This window comes from Rattus rattus, chromosome 2 (genome assembly GCF_011064425.1).
Source record: "Rattus rattus isolate New Zealand chromosome 2, Rrattus_CSIRO_v1, whole genome shotgun sequence".
NCBI classification, from domain to species: Eukaryota; Metazoa; Chordata; class Mammalia; order Rodentia; family Muridae; genus Rattus; species Rattus rattus.
In genome coordinates, this window is record NC_046155.1 from 100,535,477 (window position 1) to 100,557,433 (window position 21,957).

Genomic DNA, 21,957 nt, shown 5'->3' on the forward strand with positions numbered 1-21,957 from the left:
TGGAGCCTACTGTCTTCTGTCCCCTCTTAGAGGAAACAAAAGGTTCCCAGTCTCTGGGGAGCCCTAGCTCATGCCCACCCGCCAATGCCCAGCACACAGGGAGGAGCCGGGGCCACTGGAGACAGGAGGTTTTATTGATGCTGATGGGGGTAGGAAAGGCCCCCAGGAGCATGGGGCCTGAGTCAGTCAGCAGGCGCATAAGTCCTGGGCACATGGGGCAGGTTAGGGCACATTTTTCTTCTGAGGATTCTGTGGCTCCTCCCTTGGGAGAGGGAGAGAACATCTTGGAGAGCTTACTCCAAGAGCTAAGGCAGAGAGAGGTTAGAGCCCCTATCTTGAGGAGGCATCACATCAGGCAGCAACAACTTTGTGGAAAGCTGGATGAACTGGTCAGTAGCAGGAAATGGAGGGGAGCACTGGGTTAGCCTCTTAGAAAGGTCAACCCGTTTGAGGTGAACTCATGGAATACTTGGTATTCCCAAGCAGAGTGGGGTGGGGCCCAAAGCCCCTTTCCCTGTGTACCTCCTTAAGGAATAAAAGGCATTCAGGGAGTTCCCAGGCAAGGGGTGCCAGAATTAGTCCTTAAGGCACAGCTGGGGGCAGACAAGGCGCCAAGGCACAATTGGTGGGGGGACAAGGGATAGCCTCCAAGCTGAGTGCCAGGGTCACAAGAGGATGCAGGACCGCCCACGCTTTATCGGTGTTGGGTTGAGCACCGCCCGGACAGCCTCGGCAAACACCTCCTTGACACCGTCTTGCTGCAGCGCTGAGCACTCGAGGTAGCGCACAGCGTGGATCTGCTTGGCCAGCGCCTGGCCCTGCTGTGGTGTGATGGGCGCTTGACCCTGCTCCTTGAGGCGCCGTAGGGTATCAGGCTGGGCTCTGAGGTCCTTCTTGGTGCCCACCAGGAGGATGGGCACGTCAGGGCAGTGGTGACACACCTCTGGGTGCCATTTGTGCCTCACGTTCTCATAGGAGGGTGGACTGGCAATGGAGAAACAGATGACGAAGACGTTGGTCTGGGGGTAGGAAAGGGTGCGGAGGCGGTCGTACTCCTCCTGGCCGGCAGTGTCCCACAGGTTTAGGTTCACGGTGCGCCCATCAACTGCACTCTGGGCGCTGTAATTGTCGAACACAGTGGGGATGTATTCCTTGGGGAAGGCATTAGTTGTATAGCAGATGAGAAGGCACGTCTTGCCTACGGCCCCATCACCCACCACCACACACTTGATGCTCTGCATTGTGTTGTAAAGTTACTACCGTGGAGGCAGTGCCTCCTCCCTCTTCTGGACCCCACTGGAAGTAGTGACCTGTGGAGAGATGAGAGGGACATTCTTGATTTAGGAGACCTATACCAATTGAGACAGAAAAGCCACTTCTTCACTTATCTTGACGGCATCCCTAATACAAACATGAGGAAGAAGGAGAGACGCTGGGCAGCTGTGACAGCACACCTTTAATCCCAGCACTTGGGAGGCAGAAGCAAGCCTATCTCTGTGGGTTTGAGGACAGCCTGGTCTACAGAGAGAGTTCCAGGACAGCCAGGGCTACACAGAGAAACCCTGTCTCCACCCAGATAAAAAAGGAAATGAGGAGAGGTACTGGACAAGATGCTGCAAAGTTGCAGCATTATGAGCTCTGGTACCAGCCTAAGGTCAAATCCCTGTTTCTAGCAATGACACTGGACAAACCACTTCCTTAAACCTCAGTATTTCTACCTGTAAAATGGACATAATACCTACTGCATGTCCTTACTTTATGGATTAGTTATTTTAAAACACTGAGGATAGTACCTGGTCAACTTTCGTTCTTCCTTAATACAGGGATCTGCTAGCTCATCAAATAACTACTTATGGACGCCTCTCATTAGTCCACTCTCTCAATATTTGCTCCAAAGCCTCAAAACTCAAAGTCGATATGCATGATGGCACCAGGGCAATCCCTCGTCCTGAAACAGAGAAGGAACTCCAGTGCTGTGGAGCTTCAGTGGACCCAAACCCTGGTGCTGGTTCTCTCCAGACTGCGGAGGCTTCTAGGACCAGCTGGGAGGGAGATGGTACTATGGGATGGGGTTACTTCTCACGTTCCCACTAACAGGATTTCCATCCAATGAGTGAGTGTTCGACTTCAGGACAGTCAGACAGCTGTCCCTCAGAGTGGGCAGCAGATGTATATAAAGGCCCTCCTGGATAGTAGAGAGCCTCAGACTGCAAGACCACAGACCTAAATTCTAATGCAGCTCTCTGACTCACTGCAGCCAAGCACCAGACACTTATTCGTCTGGGCCTCAGTTTCTCTTTTCAGGAAATGAAGGTAGAAAGTCTGGGGTTGGAGAGATGGCTCAGCAGTTAAGAGCAGGTACTGCTTTGCAGCACTGGAGTTCAATTCCCAGCACCCACCCACTCTGGGCAGCTCCACAACTGCCTGTCTCTCCAGCTCTAGGGAAGCCTATGCCTTTGGCACTGGCACTTGTATGCAAACACATACAGATAGACAGGAATACAGGTAAAAAGTGAGTCTTAAAAAGTCTACGACAAAGGCACTCGGTGGGCGAAGTAAAACAAGCTGCAAGTGGTAAGTTTACCAGCCATCCCAGCATTCGGGCAGCAGAGGCGGATTATGCAAGTCTGAGACCAGCCTGGTTTACCTAATGAGTTCTAGGCCTACCAGAGATACATAGTAAAAACCTGTCTCAAAAACAAAAACAAACAAAAAAGACTTAGGCCTACAGAGGAAAAGATATTTTAAGTGTGTGTGTGTTGTGGGGGGGGCAGATCGAGAGACATAAAAGCAGAAGGGGAACTACTTGGGAAGAGGAAGGGCAATGTGTCGAGAGGAGGGGTGAGAGAGGGAACCGGGGGCAACTATGAGCCAAGCATGAAATATACACACATAGGAAAACCTCAGAATGAAATCTGTTTTCTTGTATCCTAACAAGGGTCATTAGTTGTATCCACTAATAGTCCACAGAAGAATTCCTGGGCCTGAAATCTTCAGGTCCATACAGAAGCGATGAAGTGGCAGGAAGGCGAAGACCCCTCAAATGCAGCAATGGGCTGAACAGACAGGAAGGCAAGAGGGAATTCTGGCCAGCAGTCACAGGCCCAAGAGACTAAAAGTACAACAGGCTCTCTGGGGGTTGATTATCAACCAGCAATCAGTAAGTCAGCCCTCAAAGGGGTGGGGAGGGAGAGCAGCTTCCGGCTGGCAAGGGAAGAGGGCCCTGACACCGGAAAAGGATTATGAATGAGTTACTGTGCAAAACAAGGTGTGGCCATATGACCAAGAGTACCAGACACCTGAGTCTGACCTGTGGAGCTCACCTGCTGATCCTGATTCACCTGCATGTGGTCCAAGTCTTTACGGATAGCACAGCACACGTTACCCAATCCTCCTAACAACCTACTTGTAGGACTTCTATCTTACAAACAGAGACACCAAGCTCAGAACTGTTAGAAGTAATCTAACCTCACACAGCTATTTAGAGTATGGGAGGCCAGGACACAAACTTGGCTCTGTGATCCAAAGTCCCAAGTTTTTTTTTTTTTTTCATTGTATCAGATGGCTCCCAGATAACTGTGGAGCCTTAGACAAATTAGTCATTCTCCTTTACCTCGGCCTCAGTTTCTTCATCGCTACAGCAATAGTCATAACACTTGCCTTCCTGGCCTCATGGGGATACAGAACGAGAGTGCAATATACTTTGGAAACTGTCGTGTACTATGTACATCAGCAGCGACAAAAGCAGAGCCTTCCCCCCCTAGAGTTGTGCTCATGACATATGCTCATGCGTGAGTGGTATCTATCTAGTTCCTCCCTATTTACTTCCAGTTCAAACTAGTCTCGTTTCCTCTTTAATGTCTTTCTTTTTCTTTGGTCATTGTTAGCATTACTGAGGATTGAACCTAGAGCCTCACACGTGCTAGACAAGTGCTCTACCATGGCGCTCTATCTCCAGCTGTATGGCAATTCTTTTCTCTGAAAGTCTTTGGCTGAAGCGGGTCAGATAAGTTTCCTTTAAGTACTTAAACTCTACACTATAGGGCCTAACTTATGTCAAATAGGAAGAAAAGATTGCCAGTGCTGCAGGGGGGAAGAAAAAAACAAAACAAAACAAAAAACTGTTGAGATGTGGCTCAGTGGTAGTACACTTGCCTAGCATGGGCAAAAGGCCAGTTTCAATTTCCAGAATTCTACTCCCTTGTAATAAATATAATAACTCCCCAAAAAACAAACAAACAAAAAAACCCCACTTGGTTTAGCAAATAAATTCTACTTGAGGGTCTATACATTAGCCAATGACGACAACTTGTTTTGGGCTTTTATACCCAGTTTAACTCATTGAGATCATGCCTGGGCTCTCACTTTGTCATTCAAAGATTACCATAATGTGAGGGGTTTTAGAATCATACAGACCTGGACTTAAACTCTTTTTCCCACCACTTATCAGTTGTGTGACCCTGGACTTAGGATGAATTGCCTCTGTAATCTTCAGTTTCCTTATCTCTCGAATGTGGCTGCAACAGTACTATCTCACTGGGTTCTATAAAGGTTAAGTGCATTAATATACGGAATGTGCATGAGATAGGTCCTTAGTATGAGTTCCTAGCTCCTTGCCCCAAAAGGGTCTACAGTGGTGTTCTTTTTTTTAAAGATTTATTTATTATATTATAAGTATACTGTAGCTGTCTTCAGACACACCAGAAGAGGGCGTTGGATCCCATTACAGATGGTTATGAGTGACCATGTGGTTGCTGGGATTTGAACTCAGGACCTCTGGAAGAGCAGACAGTGCTCTTAACCCCTGAGCCATCTCTCCAGCCCCTACAATGGTGTTTGTAAAGCAAGTCTCAGTAGTCCTCTTCTTCTTCTTCCTCCTCTTCCCCACCTCCCCTCTTTTTTCAAGACAGCTTCATTGTATAGCCCTAGCTAGCCTGGAACTCAATTTGTAGACCAGGTTGGCCTTGAACTCAGAGATCTACTTGCCTCTACCTCCCAAGTGCTGGGATTGAAGGTGGGCAGCACCACACCTGTCGAGTCCTAGTCATTCTTGTCTCTCAGATTTTATGCTTGCGTTTCTTTCTGTTGATATTCCCTTTCCCTTTTCGAATCTTCCTGATTCTTCTGGGCCTAGGCTAAATCTCACCACTCCATAAGGCTCCATAGCATCGTTAAAGTCCTTTAACTCTGCTTTGGCTGTGGATCTCCTTCTCTGTACATAAGTGGTAGAAGCCCACTTAAATAGCAGGCTGGGTTTCTGTACACTCAACCACAGAAAAGCCGTGAGTGTAGGGACTGTACAGCCACTGCCTTCTGATCTGTTGGGACAGCGCTTCTGAAGAGTAGGATGGGTCCCTCTCAAGCCTGCCCCAACTGAGTCTAGTGGAGAATAACAAAAAAGAAAAAAAAAAGAATCCTGCTAATTAGCTTGAAATGGCTCTAGAGGGGTTAGTGTGAGAATTTAGCTCATGGGGCAGGAGGGTGAGTCTGGTCCCTGAGTTCAGCTTGCATCCAGTGAGCCCTGGCGTTGGGGTGTGTCCCAGGCAGGTCCAGAAGGGGGAGGAAAAGGAAGTACTGATGTTTGCCTGATTGCCTGATCTCTGTGGCAGTTAGAGCAGGGGAAGTGTCCCAACTGGGACTGGGGGAGGGGAAGCATGGGCTCTAAAAGATGGGTTAAGTGTAATCCTACAGCCTGCACAAGGAAGGCTCTTAGTGTTTTGCAACCCTCCCTACTGAGAGTGCACATCCCAGCCCTTACCTCTGCAAAGTGACCTGTGTAAGTCTCTACCCCCAAACACAAGCAATACTGAAAAGGGCCCAGCGCTGCTGTGGCCTACGCCAAGAATGTTTCTGTACAAGCTGGGTGCTGGTGCACACACCTTTAGACCCAGCACTTGGGAGGTGGAGGCAGGCGGACCTCTGAGTTGGAAGGCAGCCAAGTGTACAGAGTGACTTCCAGGACAGTCAGGGCTACACAGAAAAACCCGCCTTGAAAAACCCAAGGGGTGTGTGTGTGTGTGTGTGTGTGTCCCAATCCAAGTCACAAGTCACAAGTGACTTCACTGATCCAAAGTCTAACTGTCTATTTCATGTGGATGCTGGTCAGAATCTTATCTCTTGTTCTTAACTGGGAAATCTTAGAGGGAAAAGTCCTGCCTTGTTTCTGACTCACTAGCTGAGTACAGCACATGTGGCCGTCAGTACAAAACAAAACAAAACAAACTACAATGAGCTTAATCTGTCCCTCTGTGCACACAAGAGCTCAGCTCCTCTGAATGCTGTGTACCCTTCCGATTCTTCCAGCCATCTGGGCTCAGTTCTGTTCCCACCTTCTCCAGTCTATCACGGCTCCCTCCTTCTACCTTTCCCAGCAGTGACTGTTCTGTTTGTGCTCAACACCTACCTACTGGATGATCTGTGGGCAGGAAAGCCCGTTTATGTGTAGAAGCCCGGCACAAGGCTGAACAGAAGTTGCAGAGTGACATACAACCCCCTCCCCCCAATCAATCCTGACATTGAGACTAGGAACAAGGAAAGCCTCTATGTCCAAGAGACACTGGACAAAGGTAGCCAACTTCTTCCTCGATCAGGAGAAACAGAAAGTTAGGGTCGCACAAACTAGACTGCTCTGTCTTCGGCTAAGAGTAAGAAGTCAGGCAGTGGTAATTCAGAGGGGCTGAAGAAAATGGGAAGAAAAAATAGAAGACAGGCCAAGGATTAGATGGGAATAGCTGCAGACCTTTGGCCAAAGACAACCAGGCCAGGGACAGGGCACTGCAAGTTTGTTTGTTTGTTTGCTTGTTTGTTTGTAGGTAAAACAAGGAGGCTCACACTGGGGATGCAGCTGACTGCAGCTGGGCTGGGAGGAGGAAGCTGGGGGAGACATGAGGTCAGTGTGGGACTGGGACCAGGCCAAGGGCTGAGGCTCTTTCTACCCCTTTTCAGCAGCAGCAGGGAAGAACCCAAGAGAATCCAGTTCCCAGTCTTAAAGAAGAGAAAAGGAAAGTCCTGAGGGCAGTGTAGTGGCACATGCCTTTAATCCCAGCACTCAGGAGACAGAGGCACTGCACTCAAAACTCTTGAGTTCCAGGCTAGCTTGGTCTACAGAGAGAAACCCTGTCTGGAAAGGGAAAAAAAAAAAAAAAAAAAAAAAAAAAGCCCACACTGAAGGACTCTTCCCTTTTTGTCCTTTTCCACCTCTGGGCTCCAGCACAGAGGAGTCTGGACTATGGTAGGTAGGGTAAGAGAGACTTGATGCTACTTTCTAGGGACTGACTACAGAGGAGGAAGAAACAAGGCATTGGAGCTGAGGGCACAGAGACTTGAGACAGCTTCACTAAGTCTGTCCCATGCTCATCCCAGCACCCAGGATGTTCCACAAAGGGTGAGCCCCAGAGACAGGACAGCTCCAGCTTGGGGAGCCAGGCCGCTCCTCCCCCACCCAGCCACACAGAGGAAGGCTCACACACTGGCTTATTTCTCTCTGCCTAGCAGCAGCTCAGCAACCTCTGGGTCTGTGAAGTGGCACTTCCTTTGCTCACTTCACATGAGGCTGGGAGTGCCAACCTTGCAATCCTGTCCCCCACCTTAAAAACAGAGAAACCCAGGGCTTCCTAGTCCTCTAAGCGTGCCACCCAAGGTCTGAGGGGGTTTCCACAAAGGGGAAAAAAAAAACGGGGAGGAAACGCTACATCTATTTTCCACTGTTAGTGGGCACACAGCTGGGGCAGAGGGCAAGGTATACAGCCCATCCTGGAGTCCTGAGACAAGATCCCAGCATTACTGCCTTTTTATCTGTCCACCTACAGCAATCTTTGTACTTTGAATAAAGAGCGACAGTTCTAACCTGCTCAGATCAAGGCTGCTGAGACATGAAGGCTGGGTCTGAGGCACTGAAAACGTAAGTCGTTTTTCTGAACCGGTCTTACTGTATGACACCTTGGCTAGCCTGAAACTTGATATGCAGACCAGGTGGGCTTCTGCCTCCCAAGCACTGGGATTAAAGGTGTGTAACCACCAGGTCTGGTTTGCAACTTAATGTTAAAATAGAGTCAAGAGATACTCAGTTGACCAGACTGATACAAAGACTTAGTTGCAAATTTAGGGTGAGGACCAGATCTAACCTCTGGCCTGATTGTCTCACAAAGCTGAAAAGGTGAAGACCTTTACTCTGAACTTTGACTTTAAGATGGCCCTAGCATGGTTTGCTTCTGTAAGTAATGGGTCAGAGGGCTAGAGAGATGGTTTAGTGGGATTAAGAGCATTTGTCCTTGCAGAGGACCCAGATTTCATTCCCAGCACCCACAGGGTGACTCACAGGTCCATAGATTTCCAGTTCCAGGGGATCTGACACCCTCCGTGGGCATCAGGCAGGATATTGTACACATACACATATGTAGGCAAAACACCCATATATAATATATATATAGAAATCTCAATAGATAAAGCAATGGGCCAAAGGAGTCAGGCTGAAATCCGTCTGCATCCTTTTGCTTTTAAGCTATCCAGCCTCCCAGCCCCAGTGCAGCTTGTACTGCTCATGGTTTAGCATTAACAGTGTGCTACTGGACAGCCAGCTACCCTGGTCTTGTCCTAGCTGAGAAGCTCCTCCTTTGGTCTTTAGCTCCTAGGGACATGCCCTCCCCCCATGTGAGATGAGGACAAAAGAGGAAGCTGGACCCTGGACAGGAAAACCAGTCTGATCTGGGGAGGTGGCCCAGGCTTTGTCTTTGGTTTCCCTTCGAAGGTCCTCTCACAGACCCCTACAAACCTCACCTCTAATGGATCGACGCTACATGAAAGAAGAGGTTTTTCAGACTGTGCCCAGCACCCTTCTGTATTCTCTGTTCTCCAGCTAATATCACCCATATCTTCACAGCTGCCCATATAACCACAGCCTTTTGTATCTTCTTGCTCATAGCCCTTCAATAGCTACTATCATCTGCCTTAACATCTTCCCTGAAGCGACTCTCCATAGCCCAGACTGCTAAGCAGGACGAGCGGCATCGTCACCCTACCACTTCTCATATTACCTTAACCATCCACAGTGTTTTCCTACTTAGATTCCTCCCATCCTGGTCACACTCTTCTTGCAATTAGCTCAAATTTCCAATGTGGCCAGATCTTGCCTAAGAGAAAAAAACCCTGTTACTGCCACCATTATCTCTGCTCTCGGAGCCTTGTGGGTTGCTTAGTTATACCAAATGCTAAACTCAGTACTGGTTTGTCAAGCTAAGAATCAGGGCTCCTGACGACTTTTATTGAGCTGTGATGCCAAGAAAATGTGCCGTATGCACATCCTTTCCCGAGCTGGGATTTAATACAGATCCCTTGGATTTCCTCCGTGGGGCCAAACCTCTGTACCTCCCAGAAATGAGAGTAGGAAAGACAGGTGGAGAAGGGCAGGCCCGGAGGAAGGAACAATTGATGGGAGAGGGACAACTGTGAGGTGGTAAGAGGATAGGAAAGGGAAGGAGCCTAGCTCTTAAATTTAGCTGTGCTCGACGATCCCCCAAATGTGACATTTGCTCTCCTCCACTTCTTTTTATTCTCATGGAGAGAAGAAGAGCAGTGGAGGCAGAGACAAACAAAATCTGAGCATGTAATCCAAAGGCTGAGGAGGGGCTCCAGAATGGAGACAAGCACTTACAGGGCCAGGACAGACTACGTTAGACTTTGGAGAAACCCCTCAGAGAGCGGGAATAGAGACCTTGGTAAGAAGAGAACATCACGGATGCTTAAAGACAGGAGGGTCAGTACAACTCCCAGTGAAGGCATTGACACACACCAGAAAATGTAGATACCCAATGTCTGCAGTCCCCACCAAGCAGCAGGGAGGAAGGACAAACACCCTTGCCTCGCAGCCCTTTCCTGATCAAAATTTTAAAAAAACAGTAGAGACTTAAGTTAGACTTGCTGCAGCTTTCCCTCCAGAATCTTGCCTTTGCCCCCTTTCTTTTCCTAGCAGACCAAATGGCCCAACACATTCTCCCCACTCCTTAGAACCAGTAAGTGCTAGGAGACTGGGAAGAATCAGGGTAGTTTGATTTCCCATGGACTTTCTAACTAGTTTTATTCTTGTGTCACTCAACTCTGGCTGCTACGGACTGCTTCCCCTGCCTAACCACAGTGTCACCCACCGCAGGTTCATTCTGCCGGCTTCTGCTCTGGGACTTCTCAAGGCTGAGGGCAGATAGTTATTTTGTCTCTAAGAGATAAAGATGTTGACACACCAGAACTTGCATGTTCACGCGCGTGTGCACATGTTTCCAGCCCTTTAATCATCTCCATCCTTGGAAGGCTGCAGCCAGCATCTCCACTAAGCTAAAGAGGCTCGAAAAAGGCTCCCAAAGTCAGCAAGTCTAAAGCAGTTTCTGACACCAAAGTTAGAGTACAGACCAAGGAAAGGAGACAGACTGAGGGCGGCAGGGAAGACAGAAACAAAATGGGGAGAGATGTGTGTGGCAGTCAGAGGCTGGGAAGAGATGGAATGGGGAGAGAGCAGAGAACTGAGCAGAAAACAACAGGGCAGGGTAAATGTATCAGGGCCTGCATACATCAATGTGGCTGGGGGGAAAAGAAACTGAAGGAGAATGTGGTAGACACGAAGGAGAGTGGAGGAAGACAGTATGTGGAATTCAGGTGAGGGAGACGTCTTAAGAGCTCTCAATCATTCCCCTAAGTCAGAACTCCAGCTGCTTCTCAAAGTCCCGTAAGTTGTCAGCGACTATCGGTATGGAGGCCCTTTCCTTCCCTAGGTTTATCCGAAAAAAAAAAAAAAAAAAAGCAAGGCCAGATTGAGTCAGATAGACACAACAGACGTGTTCACTAAATACCTGTTGTTGCATGGGATAGGAATAAAGAGGTTGGCTCAGAAAAAAACTGAGAGAGGGAATGGGGATTCCCCCACCGCATCCTCAGCAGCAACAGTGTAGCTATGGACTGGCTCCGACCTTCCCGGGTGAGACCTTTCTCTGCAGTCTCAGACTTCAGAGGCCCCAGACACCGGCCCCCAACCCCCACACCCCAGTCTCACAAATGTCACAACTGCAGAGCAGAGAGCGCGCCTTCTGCAGCCCAGAGGCCCTTTCCTTTCACACACTACTGAACAACCCCCCACAACTTCGGAGGGCACCCCACCGCAGAGTCCCAGCCTCACCAGCTCAGCGCTTTCCCACTTCCGAGCCTCTCACGGTTCGGATCTCAGGGGTCCCTCGCAGACAGCAGAAGCCCGCGCTGTCCCTCGGATCCCACACTCAACCCAGCCACCAGCGATCGGCTCGCGGTGGCCGCTGTCCCCGCCCGGCCTGCCGCGCCCGCCCAACTTGCAGTGAACGAAAACCTCCCGCCCTCGTCCTCCCTCCTGCAAACTCCCCGGCTCGTGGGTACCCAGTCCCGGCCGGCTGAACTCTTCTTCCCAGGACCCCTGCCCACCAGGCCCGACCCTGGCCTCACCTGGTGCCCTCCCCGCGGCGGGGGAGCTGGGGGCGGCGGCGGCGGCTCTGGGCTCAAGAAGGAAGTGAGAGCTGGAGGCCGGAGGAAGTGGGGGGGTGGGGGACGGGCCGGCGGGGCCGGGGCGGGGCGCGGGGGCGGGCCGGCCCGGGCGGGGCGGACCAGGAAGTCCGCAGCCTCCCCCACCCTCCACGGGGTCTTCTGTAAGCTTTGCCCGCCGCACAGTCCTGCACCCCCTGCTTCCCGCCACTCTTCTCCCTGAGACCCCTTGAGTGTGGCCTCTCAAGGTCAGGTCTCCCCACTTTCACTTGGCATCCCACCCTAGCAGGGGCCCTAAGCTAGGCGCAGGGCATTTGTTCTCTTCCTAGTATCTCACTCCCCGCCCCGCAACCTCCGCGGGAAGGCTGAGAAATGCCTTCCGCTCTGCCCGGGAATCTAGAGGTAGCCGTGGCTGGCTAGGGATTAGCCGGAATGGGTCAGGCTGGGGCAGTCCCCACCCCTGCCCTGAGCCTTGGGAGAGTGCCGGGTGTTGGTGATTCAGCAGTGGGAAGGTTCCAGACCCCTGGGGAGGGTGGGGAGATAGAGGTGGGGGCAGGGCAGCTGCCGTCAGCACCCCGGGAAAAGACATGATCAGCAGAGATGCAGGCGGAGCCGCGCGGGCCCCCAAAACAGGATGTCGTGTCGTGGTTCCGCACCTCGCGGCTCGGCGGGGCCCTGGGGAGGGGGCGGGGCGTGGGAAGACGTGGGGCTCTTCTTGTTCCCTGATCTTGCCCTGGCGCGCGGCTGCTTGGAGCGGTAGGACCGCGCCCAGGCCTGAGGTCCGGCCTGGGCCCTGGAGACACAAGCGAGTGGGCGGCCTCGTGGGCGCCCTCTGGTGCTTCCAACCCAGGCCTTGGGCGCAGAATTTTACTGGAGAATCAACTTTTTTTTTTTAAAAGCAATTTTCTGGGTGCTCTACCATGTGCAGAGCTCCGCAAGGTGCAGTGAAAACAGTACGAGATAGACAACCCGTCTTACAGAGGCCCTCCAAATAAAGTGGATCGGGTCTGACAAATTAATGTTTCCAAGTATCTTTTTTTTTTTTTTTTTTTTGTAAAATCAACAAAAAATTCTCCACCCAGAGGATGTGGAGATAACAGAATAGGTGTCTATGCTGTGTTACTGTCTAGAAAGTCAAATTCAGACAATCGAACTCAGGCTGGTCAGTGAGTGACTGAATGCGAGTTCTCAGATCCCCCAGAAGCCAGTTCTCATCGCTCAGGCAGTTTGCGGACCCTTTTCTTCTTCTTTGGTCCACAGGCAAATTCCTCCCTATGAGGAGAGGAGAATAGGAGGGGCTAGAGGAAATTTGGGAGTGCAGAACAAGTGCTTGGTGTTTAATGAAAAGAGGTTTGTGAATCCCCCAAATAACAGGGTCACGTTCAAGTGGCTTCAATGAAGCCATTAAAAGTATGTTCCAAGCCAGGTGTGGTAGCCCGTTTGTAGTCTCAGCATTACAGAGTTAGAGGCAGGAAGTTCAGAAGTTTAAGGCTCACCCGGGCTATATGAGACCTTACCTTAATAAAAAAAAAGTTCTCGAGTTCAAGGCCAGCCTGGTCTACATTCCAGGACAGCCAAGACTACACAAAGAAACCCGGTTTCAAAAAAACAAACAACAACAACAACAAACCAGAAACAAAATCCTGAAAAAATATTTGAAAATTAGGCTATCGCTCAGTGATAGAATGCGTGCTTGTCATGTGTTTAGGTCTGCAGCCCAACACCACAAGCAATAGCTTGTTTATTTAGAATCAATTGAGGGGCACCGTGGTAGGAACAAGGTAGAAAGAACACTGGGTAAATAGATTGAGAGCTGGGCTGGCAGCTTAGGGTCACACTCTGCCGCCTGGGCTCTGAGTGTCTTGGGTTTGCCTCACCTTCCTCCAGGAGGGAGAACTTTCTTAGACATCTGTTGGATGGAATATAGAACTATTGCATCCGAAGCTTCCAGAGGAGGAGCTGAAATCCCAGGACTAAGACTGGAAAGGTTTTAGGCCATGCCCTTACCCATTTCTGAGTCTCAACTTCCCCCGACTGGTAAACAAGGTGTTGGGGCAGATGACATCCTTCAGCTCTGACCTTCTGCAATGCACTCCTGAGAATAATAATTAAGTAATTGAGGTTTATGCATATAGCACATTGCTCATGGTTCCTTAATATCACTTAGGTCATCCTGTTTTGAGTTCTAGTAAATTGTATCTGTGTCTAATGTCTGTCTCCTCTACCAACTGTTAAGTCCTTTGAGGTTGTGTCTGATTCATCTCTGTGTCCACCCACTGGGCCTGGCACAGGCACGTCCGAGCATACACTTGTGTTCGGTAAACATCCATGGAATGAAATTGCTTCAATAAATTACTAATATGTGTAGAGTCATCGGCATCCAGGTGATTCGGAACCACTTTGGTGTCACAGATGTGAGAAGGGTCAGTAAGGCCAGAAGAGGGGAGGTAGGCAGAGAGGTAGAGCCATCTGGAAAGGCTTCTTGGAAGAGGAGAATCTAAACTGGAGAAAGTTCACGCCATAGTCTTTTTCCTAGTCTTTCATGAGCTTTCAGGTGAGTTCATGCAAGTGGTACATATCATACACTTATAGACAACTGAGGTACCCACAGGACCTGGGTATTTAGAAATAAGAGGACATAGGGAAGTTGTTTGTTTGTTTTTGTTGTTTGTTTCATGTGGTTAGGCTCCCACGCCTGATGAACTGTGGCTGACCTTGAACACCAGTCTCTGCCTCTGAAAAGTTTTTTTGGGGCGTGGAGTGGGGTAGATTATCCGTGATAGAATAGTTGTTAGAATTCAAATCCTGGTGGTGATGTATCTAAGGGCCTTTGACCAGTCACACACGCCGTCTTGCATTCATCACTTCAATTCAGTGTGTGTGTGTGTGTGTGTGTGTGTGTAGGCCAGAAGTTAAAGTCAGGTGTCTTCCCCAGTCACTTTCCACCTTCAGCTGGGCTAGACCGGATGGCTAGCAAGTCCAGGGGATCCTCCTGTCTCCTACTCCCCAGGACTGGGATTGCAAGTCCACACCATTGTGCTATGCATACTTGGGTGCCACAGAGATTTGAATTTGTCTTTATGCTTTCACAAGCACTTTACCCTGTGAGTCATCTCTCCTCAGCCCCCTCAGTGCATACTCATGTAGTCTGCTGGCTGCCCGGCATAATTTTACATTCCAACAATGAAGTGGGGAGGGCAGGCAAGACCCCGTTCTGATATTATTAGAAAAGAGAGACCTGGGGCTGGAGAGATGGCTCAGTGGTTAAGAGCGCCGACTGCTCTTCCAGAGGTCCTGAGTTCAATTCCCAGCAACCACGTGGTGGCTCACAACCATCTGTAATGAGATCTGATGCCCTCTGCTAGTGTGTCTGAAGAAAGCGACACTACTCATTTACATAAATAAATCTTAAGAAAAAAGAATAAAAGAAAAGAAACCCGAGGGCTGGAGAGGGCTGGAGGGCTCAGTTTAGAGTACTTGCTGCCCTTCCAGAGGACCCAGGTTCTCAAATCCACCTGGAACTCCGGGCCCAGATGCCGTCTTCTGAACTCCTTAGGTACCAGACACACACATGATTCACATACACACATGCAGGCAAAAATATTCATATACATAAAATAAAAAATAAATCTAAAAAAAAGACCTCTTTAAGTAGGTAGATCTGTGAGTTGGAGGCTAGCTTGGTCTACTTTCAGAATTCAGCTAAGGCTACACAGTGAAACAGAGACAGGCAGGCAGACAGACAGACAGACATCTTCAACAGGTATCACACAAAGACAAGAGTACACCACAGAGCTACTTTCTGAGTCATAGTTTCGTTTTAAAATGTGAATGACAAATGCCTTGGGGGGCTGTGCAGGTGAAGTAACACCCGTGGACTGGCAGATCGGCCATTGGAACAACAAATGAGCACCCTTTCTCTGTTTCTTAAGTCAAAATGCTAAAGTGACCATTGCTCTTATGAAGGGTCCAGAGACAGGGATAGAAATGTCCTGGATGATCTCACCCGAGCTCCGCTGCCCTCCACACAGGTCTTCTCACCTTTAGTCCATGGTAAACCCCAGCTTTTGCGGTTCACCAATGCCCACAGGGTGTTCGGAGAATCAGTCTTTGCCCCTACTGGCTAACCTTAGACTGTGGCTTCAGGGAACTCCGCCTTCTTTGGGTTCCTCTTGGCCGGTCTCAGTCAGCCAGAGAGACAGACAGTCTCTTCACTACTTTCTTTATCCGTACCGCTGATGGCAGTTTCCTTGTCCCATTTTGTGGGCTTTGATAGGAAAGATGGGAGACAGCAGAGAGAACTAACAGGGGAGGTGACAAATTAAGCAAAGCTAAAGTCATTGCTTTTGACTCTCTTGAGGAACCCAGTAGATGGAGAGAGTGGGTACAGTGATCATGCCAGGAGAGTCCTCCCTCCCAGGCGGATAGAACAATAGCTGTCCTGTTCCCCTGCAGGGCGCCTTTGCATTTTTGAGATGGGTGGTACCTAGGTTACCTGGCACAATCCCTTTATGAGAAATTCCTCTTCCCCAGGAGCTATTCAATTCTATAGATGCCTAAATAATTCAGTATTCCCCCTCTTCCCCAACTTCGTTATTTTTGTTCTAAGACAGGGTCTTACTATGGAGACGAGGCTGGCCTCCAACTTAGAAATCTACCTGCTTTTGCATCTGGAGTGGTGGGATCAAAGTTATGCGCCAACATGGCCCCTCTCCTCTAATTTTTATCTTCGACATTTGCTTTTTGTTTTGTTTTGTTTTGAGGCAGGGTTTCTCTGTGTAGCCCTGGCTGTCCTGGAGCTCCATCTGTAGACCAGGCTGGTTTCAAACTCACAGAGAGCCACCTGCTTCTGCCTTCCGAGTGCTGGGACAAAGCTGTGTACCACCACATCTGGCTGTCTTCTTCTTCTTTTTAAAGATTTATTTATTTTATGTATGTGAGTATATTGTCGCTGTCTTCAGTCACATCAGAAGAGGACATTGGATCCCATTATAGATGGTTGTGAGCCACCATGTGGTTGCTGGAATTTGAACTTAGGTTCTCTGGAAGAGCAGTCAGTGCTCTTAACCACTGAACCATCTCTCCAGCCCTGTTATTTACTTTCTATGTGACCCTGAACAAGTTGTAATTTTAGCATAACTTAAATATGCTTTACACTTTTTAAATCTATATAAGAACTCCTCGAGGTAGAAAATATCTCCCTTCATTTTATAGATTAAAACCATGGCTCCATGTAGGAAAAATAGGATTTATCAGTCATAATTTAAACCTTTATAAAATGAATCAGAGTTATATGACATCGTCATATCACTGTGGATGTTAATTATGTGAGGCATGCTCAATGCGGGCAATAAATTATGTTTATCAGTGCCTGGCTCAGAGAATATTTGTTGAAGGGATAATTGGCATGGAACATAATACCATAGTGCCTTCTGGATGGCATATACATTTCCAAGTGGGTCTGATGGCATATACATTTCCAGGTGGGTCTGATGGCATATACGTGTGATCGCAGTATTCAGGAGGAGAAGCCAGGAGGAGCAGCTCCAGGTCATTCTTGGCTACATAGCAAATCAAGGGTGCTCTACACTCAAAAACCAGCAGTACAAGTTTTTTTCTTGTTTTTTTGAGAAAGGGCTTCTCTAATTAATTGAACCCTAGATGTCCTGAACTTGCTTTGTAGACCAGGTTGGCCTCAAACTCAGAGAGATCCACCTGCCTCTGCCTCCCAAGTACTGGTAGTAAAGGCATGCACCAACAGCATAATTTAAAAAGTTGTGGGGCAGTGGTAGCATACGCCTTTAGTCCTAGCGTTTGGGAGGCAGAGGCAGGAGGATAGCCAGGGCTACACAGATAAACCATCTCAAAAAAAAAACCCACCAAAAAACAACAAATACCCAAAACGACAACAACAAAGAAATAAAAAGGAAAAAAGAAAGAAAAAAATTTAAAAAATGCTTTCTAATGTCATAGCCATTAGTTGATTGTGATCAATTTTGATGACTTACCTGATCAGCCAATTAATCACCAAATACATCACAAATCTAGATCCTTTCTTTTCTTTTATTATCGCTCAATCATACTTATTGTTAATGTTCTGCTCAAGGTCACCCATCTAATACAGTGAAGCTGGCTCAGAGGTGATGTCCTCACTGCATCTACAGAGGACTCAGGTTTGGTTCCCAGAACACACGAGGTGGCTCAAAACCACCTCTACCAGACGCCTTCTTCCGGCCACCACAGACGGTAGGCACACAGATGATGCGCAGACACATGAAGGCAAAACCCTCGTGCACACAAACAATAATTAAGTTAAATTAACAAGGTGAGCTGGGTTTTCTGTGTATGTCTCTCTGACTACCTCACCCGTCTAGCTTCTTCCTTTTCAATCCATTCTCAGGGTTATCATCAGAATGATTCGATGCCTATAAATTTAGTTGATTTTGTTGTTTTTGTTTTTGAAACTGGGTTTCATGGTTTAGCCTCCTACTCATTCTGAAGCTAAGGTTGAACTTCAACTCCTTACTCTTCTGCCTCTACCTCCTGAGTGCCTGGGTTATGGGTGTGCATTGTAATACCTAACATGTGTAGTTGATCTTGGTGTAATTCTCTGATGTATGTTTATTTGTTGAGACAGGGCTGTCCTGGAACTAGCTCTGTAGACCAGGTGGGCCTCAAACTCAGACGGATTCGCCTGCTTCTCCTCCCAGGTGCTGGGATGAAAGTTGTCAACTGCTCAACATTGGTGTAATCCTTTAATAGTTCTGATGTTCCTGGTAAGGTCCGTATTTATTGAGCATATTATGCTAGACACTGTCCTGATTGCTTTATACACATTAAATCATCTACTATTTTTTGCTGAGATGGTGTCTTATTCTGAGACCAGGCTGGCCTGGAATTCACTAAGTAGCACAGGCTGGCCTTGAAATGATGGCAGTTCTGCTGACTCAGCCTTTCAAGTACTGAGATTTCGGGTATGAGCTACCATACAGCGTTAAGTCATTTGAGCCTTATAGAGCCCTTCCTTTTTCAGAGGAAAAGCTAAGGCCAGAGAGAGATTTCAAGGTCAGGGAGGTTGACTGACTTGCTTAGAGGCCACACACTTAAGGTATGAATCTAGGCGGTCTGAAGCCGCCTGCTTGCCTCTTGCCCTCCCAAACTGTGCCTCTACACAGCCTCCTTGGCTACTGCTAGGAAAAGTAATTACTTTTTCTACACATTTCTCATCTACTCTTGTACAACTCTCTCTCAAGACATTACCAAGTTACTTCTCTTCACATGTATCTGTATATCCTCCCTAAAATCCAAGCTCTGTGAGGGTAGGACGTGGTTATTCTGGGCAGATGCTCAGTAGACACTGAATAAATGGGTGAAGACCGACAGTAAGAGTCAAGAAGTGGGGTTGGGTGGCTCGAGAGGTGGCTCAGTGGTTAGGGGACCTACTGCTCTGTCTCCCAGAGGACCTGAGTTCAGTTCCCAGAAACACACGGCACCCCTACAACCATGGAACCCAGTTCCAGGAGACCTAAGTCCTTCTTCTGGTTTATGAACCCAGTGTATACCCATTTAGACAAGCAGAACACTCCATATGTAAAAATAAAATAAAATCTTTTAAAAGGCAAGAAGGGGCCTAGGGGCAGAGACAGGTATCTCCCCGAGTTTGAGGCCAGCCTGGTCACGAGTGAGGTAAAATTCCCAGTTATCCCTCATAACAGAGAGAACTGAATCCCAAAGTTGTTCTGACCTTCACAGGCATACTAATGGTTCCTCTGGGTGAGTGTACACACACACACACACACACACACACACACACACTCCCACACACACACACGACACACTGTATTTTTTTTGAGGCCTTCACTTTTTTTTTATTCTGTGTGCATAAAGACTAGCATGCTTGGTATCACTGGGTAGACAGACGACGGATCATCCATTCAGGTCGCTTAGTCCAACTTAACGAAGCCCATGTCCTTCGCATACTCACGGAAGCACTGTCTGCACATTTCAGCCTGTATTTATGGATCAGACCGTGGCGTTTAGAGCAGACACGGCAAGAGCGAGAACCCTGGCCCAACTTCTGCGGGTGACTCCAGTAGAGCTGCTGGTGACCCATCTTGCCTTCAGATGCCCAAGGAGGAAAGGACATTACACTGTATTTTAAGAAAGAATCTAGAGGTGGAGAGATTGCTTTAGTGGTTGAACAGGGCTAGGTTTCAGTTTCTAGCACCCACATTGGGTGGCTCACAACCTGGGTGTAATTCAGCCCACAGGATCTGATGCGCTGTTTTGCTTCTCTAGGCCCACACGGTTGGGAAACACACACACACACACACACACACACACACACACACACACACACACAGAGAGAGAGAGAGAGAGAGAGAGAGAGAGAGAGAGAAGCAAATACATACACATATATAAACAACCAGATCTTAAATAAAAAAAAAAAAGATTCAGGCTGGAGAGATGGCTCAGAGGTTAAGAGCACTGACTGCTCTTCCAGAGGTCCTGAGTTCAATTCCCAGCAACCACATGGTGGCTCACAACCATCTGTAAGGGGATCCAATGCTCTTTCTGGTGTGTCTGAAGACAGCTACAGTGTACTTATATAACAAATAAATATGTCTTGGGGAAACGAAAGATTAGGAAGTAATTCTGGAAGTGGAGATGATTCTATTTAAAGAAGCCAAGTTGCCACACAGCCTGAACATGTAGTCTTTATTTTGGACAGGGAGCGCCACTACTAAAGCATTCCAGACCAGGATTATGTTTTCTAAACAGGATCTAAAGGTGTGTGTGTGTGTGTGTGTGTGTGTGTGTGTGTGTGTGTGTGTGTGTGTGTGTGTGTTGTGGGAATGCACGCCAGGCAAGTGCCTCTACCACTGGACTTAATGACCCAGATGTCTTGTATTTGTATATGGAGACAGTGTGTTTCATGTAGCCCGGCTGCCTTTCAAGTGGCTTTGAAGCTGAGAATGGGCTTGAGCTCCTGATCCTCCTTTGCTCACATCTCAAGGATGGTATATTGATATCACCACCTGACATCATAAACATTTTTGAACATACATATAATGGAATTTATCCACTGTAAAGAAGAAAGAAAATGCGTCATTTTCAGGATAATGGGCAAAATTAAATCATCATATTAAGCTAAACAAGCCAGACACAGAAAGACAAGTATTCGCTCTCATACTCACTCCAGATTTAGCTTTAGACACATCACGGGAGAGCAGAAGTGCCATTTGGAGGAAGGAGGGGAGCAGCCAGAGGAGAAGAGGCTGGGGAGGGTAGTCGGGGCCAATTAAGAACAAAGAAAGATATTTCTACGTGAAAACGATGTTTTAAATTCACTATTTTGTATGTTATCTAAAAAAAACTTACCAATTAAAAAAAACCATAATACAAAAATTATAATATAATCCAGATTCTCTACACCACAGTATGTTTCTGTTGACAGAAGAATGTATTCTGAGAGCAGCTGAATAAACACTGCAATCTTTTGGAACCTCAAAGCATTTCTTAAGTAGAGTAATCTCTAAATTGAGGATTAAAGAAAATGACAGTAATTACAAAATCATAACACACTGGCATGTGATGGCCTATGCCTTTAGTCCCAGCACTGGGGAGTGCAGAGGCAGACAGAGCTCCTCGGAAGTTCAAGGCCAGCCTGGTCTAGAGTGCAAGTTACAGGACAAGTAGGGCACCCAGGTGAAACCCTGTCTCAAAAAAAAACAAAGCAAAACAAAAATATCACAACATAAAATATTAATCTTCAACTTTATTTTGAGATGTGGGCTTTATTTTGCTTCCTAGGCTGGTCTCAAAATCCTGGGCTCAAGCAATCCTCCTGCCTTAGCTTCGTCTGTAGCCATGACCATGGATGAATACCATCGTACCTGGGCTTGTGGTACTGGGCTTGAACCCGGGGCTTTGTGCTTGCTAGGCAAGCGCTCTGCTTTCACCCTCAACCTCTTCATTGTTTTTAAGTGTGCAGTTTAGCCATATTAAGTATTATATGTCCACACAGTGACACAACTAATTGCCACACCCTTCCTCTTGCAAAACGGAAACCTGCTCAGACACCTCACATCTCCTCTTCTGCTCGCTTTAGCAACGGCTATTCTCTTTCCCATCTCTGGGGGTTTGACGATGCCAGGAAACCACATACATGGAATCATGACTTTTTTTTTCTTTCATGGTTGGTTTTTACTGATATTGTTCCAAAGTTCAATCAATATAGCATGTGTAGAATTTCTTTTAAAAAAAGTTGTGTGTGTGTGTGTGTGTGTGTGTGTGTGTGTGTGTGTGTGATGTTGTACATGAGAAAGTCAGAGAACAACTTGTGTAAGTTGGTTCACTCCTTCCACTGGAATCTGGGGATTTGAACTCGGTTCATCAGGCTTGGCAGCAAGTACCAAACAAGCTACCTTTGTCTGACTGCCGGCCCTTCGTTCCTTTATTTTTCTT

General features: G+C 47.9%; 1 protein-coding gene and 1 pseudogene across 3 annotated transcripts; both read right to left on the bottom strand.

The window, feature by feature from the left end:
* Window positions 1-113: 113 nt before the first annotated feature.
* On the bottom strand, window positions 114-11,565 carry Rhog (ras homolog family member G). Of its 3 annotated transcripts, XM_032893137.1 has the most exons (3): window positions 11,455-11,544; window positions 9,033-9,128; window positions 114-1,310 (listed from the first exon to the last, which is right to left on the bottom strand). In XM_032893137.1, the coding sequence occupies exon 3, from the start codon at window positions 1,239-1,241 to the stop codon at window positions 666-668; it is 576 nt and encodes a 191-aa protein (XP_032749028.1). In that variant the 5' UTR covers window positions 1,242-1,310; window positions 9,033-9,128; window positions 11,455-11,544; the 3' UTR covers window positions 114-665. The 3 variants fall into 3 exon arrangements, with proteins under 3 accessions (XP_032749028.1, XP_032749027.1, XP_032749029.1); XM_032893136.1 differs by lacking the exon at window positions 9,033-9,128 and having other exon boundaries at window positions 11,455-11,565; XM_032893138.1 differs by lacking the exons at window positions 9,033-9,128; window positions 11,455-11,544 and adding an exon at window positions 11,159-11,302.
* A 7,868-nt stretch (window positions 11,566-19,433) lies between these two features.
* Window positions 19,434-19,612, bottom strand: LOC116893974 (annotated as a pseudogene).
* Window positions 19,613-21,957: the final 2,345 nt, after the last annotated feature.